This window comes from Colobus angolensis, unplaced genomic scaffold, assembly GCF_000951035.1.
Source record: "Colobus angolensis palliatus isolate OR3802 unplaced genomic scaffold, Cang.pa_1.0 Scaffold222, whole genome shotgun sequence".
Lineage (NCBI taxonomy): Eukaryota > Metazoa > Chordata > Mammalia > Primates > Cercopithecidae > Colobus > Colobus angolensis.
Window position 1 is genome coordinate 1,528,073 of NW_012115400.1, and position 2,092 is coordinate 1,530,164.

At 53.5% G+C, this 2,092-nt stretch overlaps 1 protein-coding gene across 1 annotated transcript in view; it reads right to left on the minus strand.

The window, feature by feature from the left end:
• Positions 1–1,093: 1,093 nt before the first annotated feature.
• The window catches only part of LOC105513092 (chromosome unknown open reading frame, human C7orf61), a 17,534-nt gene continuing 16,535 nt past the window's right edge, over positions 1,094–2,092 (minus strand). The window contains exon 3 of the mRNA XM_011943916.1: positions 1,094–1,468. Within this exon, the coding sequence (XP_011799306.1) occupies positions 1,235–1,468 (234 nt within the window). The 3' untranslated portion in view covers positions 1,094–1,234. The remainder of the gene's footprint in view (positions 1,469–2,092) is intronic.

Here is a 2,092-nt window from a genome sequence, read left to right on the forward strand (position 1 = left end):
ATGGAGTCTCACTCTGTTGCCCAGGCTGGAGTGCAGTGGTGCAATCTCGCCTCATTGCAACCTCTGCCTCCTAGGTTTAAGTGATTCTCCTGTCTCAGCCTCCCAAGTAGCTGGGAATATAGGCACATGCCACCACACCCAGCAAATTTTTTGTATTTTTAGTAGAAACGGGATTTCACCATGTGAAAAAGATGTTTTAAGAGATAGGGTCTTGCTATGTTGCCCAGACTGGTCTCAAACTCCTGAGCTCGAGCTCCCACCTCAGTCTCCCAAAGTGCTGGGATTATAGGCATGAGTCACTGTGCCCCGCCTTGCTGTTGCTTTTGTGAAACAACCCTGCTTTTTCCTGGGGAGCCACCTCTGCACCTTCATGTGGCCTGGCTACTCCGAGAGGGGACCTGAGGCTTCCGGGTCTTCTTTCTTGTTGTCTCCCTCACCCTCCAACCTCCCTCCAAATTGCCACAGCCTCCCTCCAGGTCATTATTCCCACAGCGCCAGGCCAAACCCCTCACCCAGCTCCTAGGCTGCGGCCTTCACCCGGCCCTGCCAAGAGCATGGTCCCTGTAGAGCCCCCTGGAGGTGTAGTTTCAGCTCTTGGTGAGGCGCGGGCAGCGGGGCTGGAGTGCCTTCATAGCGGGTGGATGCGTCTCCCACAGCACGCGTGTGCGTCTGCAGACACACAACCCTCCACAGCCAAGCCCATGGCAAAGCCTTACAGCGCCAGAGAGGCAGGGCGGTGGGCTACCCCTGGGAGCTGGCAGTTTCCAGCAAGGCCTCCTTCGCTGAGCCTTGGACAAGCCCCGTAATCCACCCTAAATACCTTTCTTGTAGGACTGCTAAGGACAGCAGCTGGTGGGAGTGGGACCTCGGTGAATGGCAGCTGTTACTGTCCTTATAAAGAAAGGTGGAGTTACAAATGGGCATTTAGGCCCCTAGAAGGGGGTGGGACCCAGAGCAGAAACCTGCTGACCACTGTGCTTCCCCCCAGATAGACCCACAGGTGACCCCCACTGGGATTTAGGCCTTAGGGGTCTCTCCCTGACCCACCCAAACTCCTCTCATCCCCTCCTGCCATCCACAAACACACTCTACACTGACTCAGAACTATCTGGTATTTATTTCCCAATATTTTGATAATTTTTTTTACAAATGGAATACATGGAATGAAGGGGCTTATATGGGACCCCAGGTAAGAGTGAGGTTGGGACTCTCTGAGGGTCTGGGGTTCCCCCCCCTAGAGGGGACTTTGGGCATCCAGTTTCAGGGACTGAGCCGGGTTGGGTCGAGGGGCAGCATGGCATCGGACATGGTGCCGTCTGTGCCTCTCCTGCCTGCGGGACAGCTGGCGCAGCTGTTTGCAAACAGCCCACAGCACCAGGTATACCTCCCACAGCATCTCAGCCTCTGGCGTCTTCAAAGGTGACTGAGTCCTCATTTGGGAGCTGACTGAGGCAGAACTCACTGATGACTGTAAGAGAAAGAGAAGATGTACACATGTAAATAGGTGGGTCTAGGGAGAAACTGCCGTTAGAATGACTCATAGATAAACAGCAAAGGGCTCCCTGATTCCACCTCTCCCGTCAGGCCAGCTCAGACATTACTTCCTCCAGGAAGCCTTCTCAGATTGCATTAGACGTTTGTCATCTCTATCCTTTTTTTTTTTTTTTTTTAATGAGACGCGGTCTTGCTATGCCACCCAGGCTGGTCTCGAACTCCTGGGCTCAAGCTATCTTCCTGCCTTGGCTTTCCAAAGTGTTGGGATTACAGGCATGAGCCATCACACCTGGCCCATCATTTCTATTCTTTTTGTTTTTTGAGATGGAGTCTTGCTCTGTCACCCAGGCTGGAGTACAGGGGCATGATCTCAGCTCACTGCATCCTCCACCTCCTGGGTTTAAATGATTCTCCTGCCTCAGCCTCCCGAGTAGCTGGGATTACAGATGCCCGCCACCACGCCCAGCTAATTTTTGTATTTTTTAGTAGAGACAAGGTTTCACCATGTTGGCCAGGCTGGTCTCGAACTCCTGACGTCAGGTGATCCACCCACCTCAGCCTCCCAAAGTGCTGGGATTACAGGTGTGAGCCACAGTGC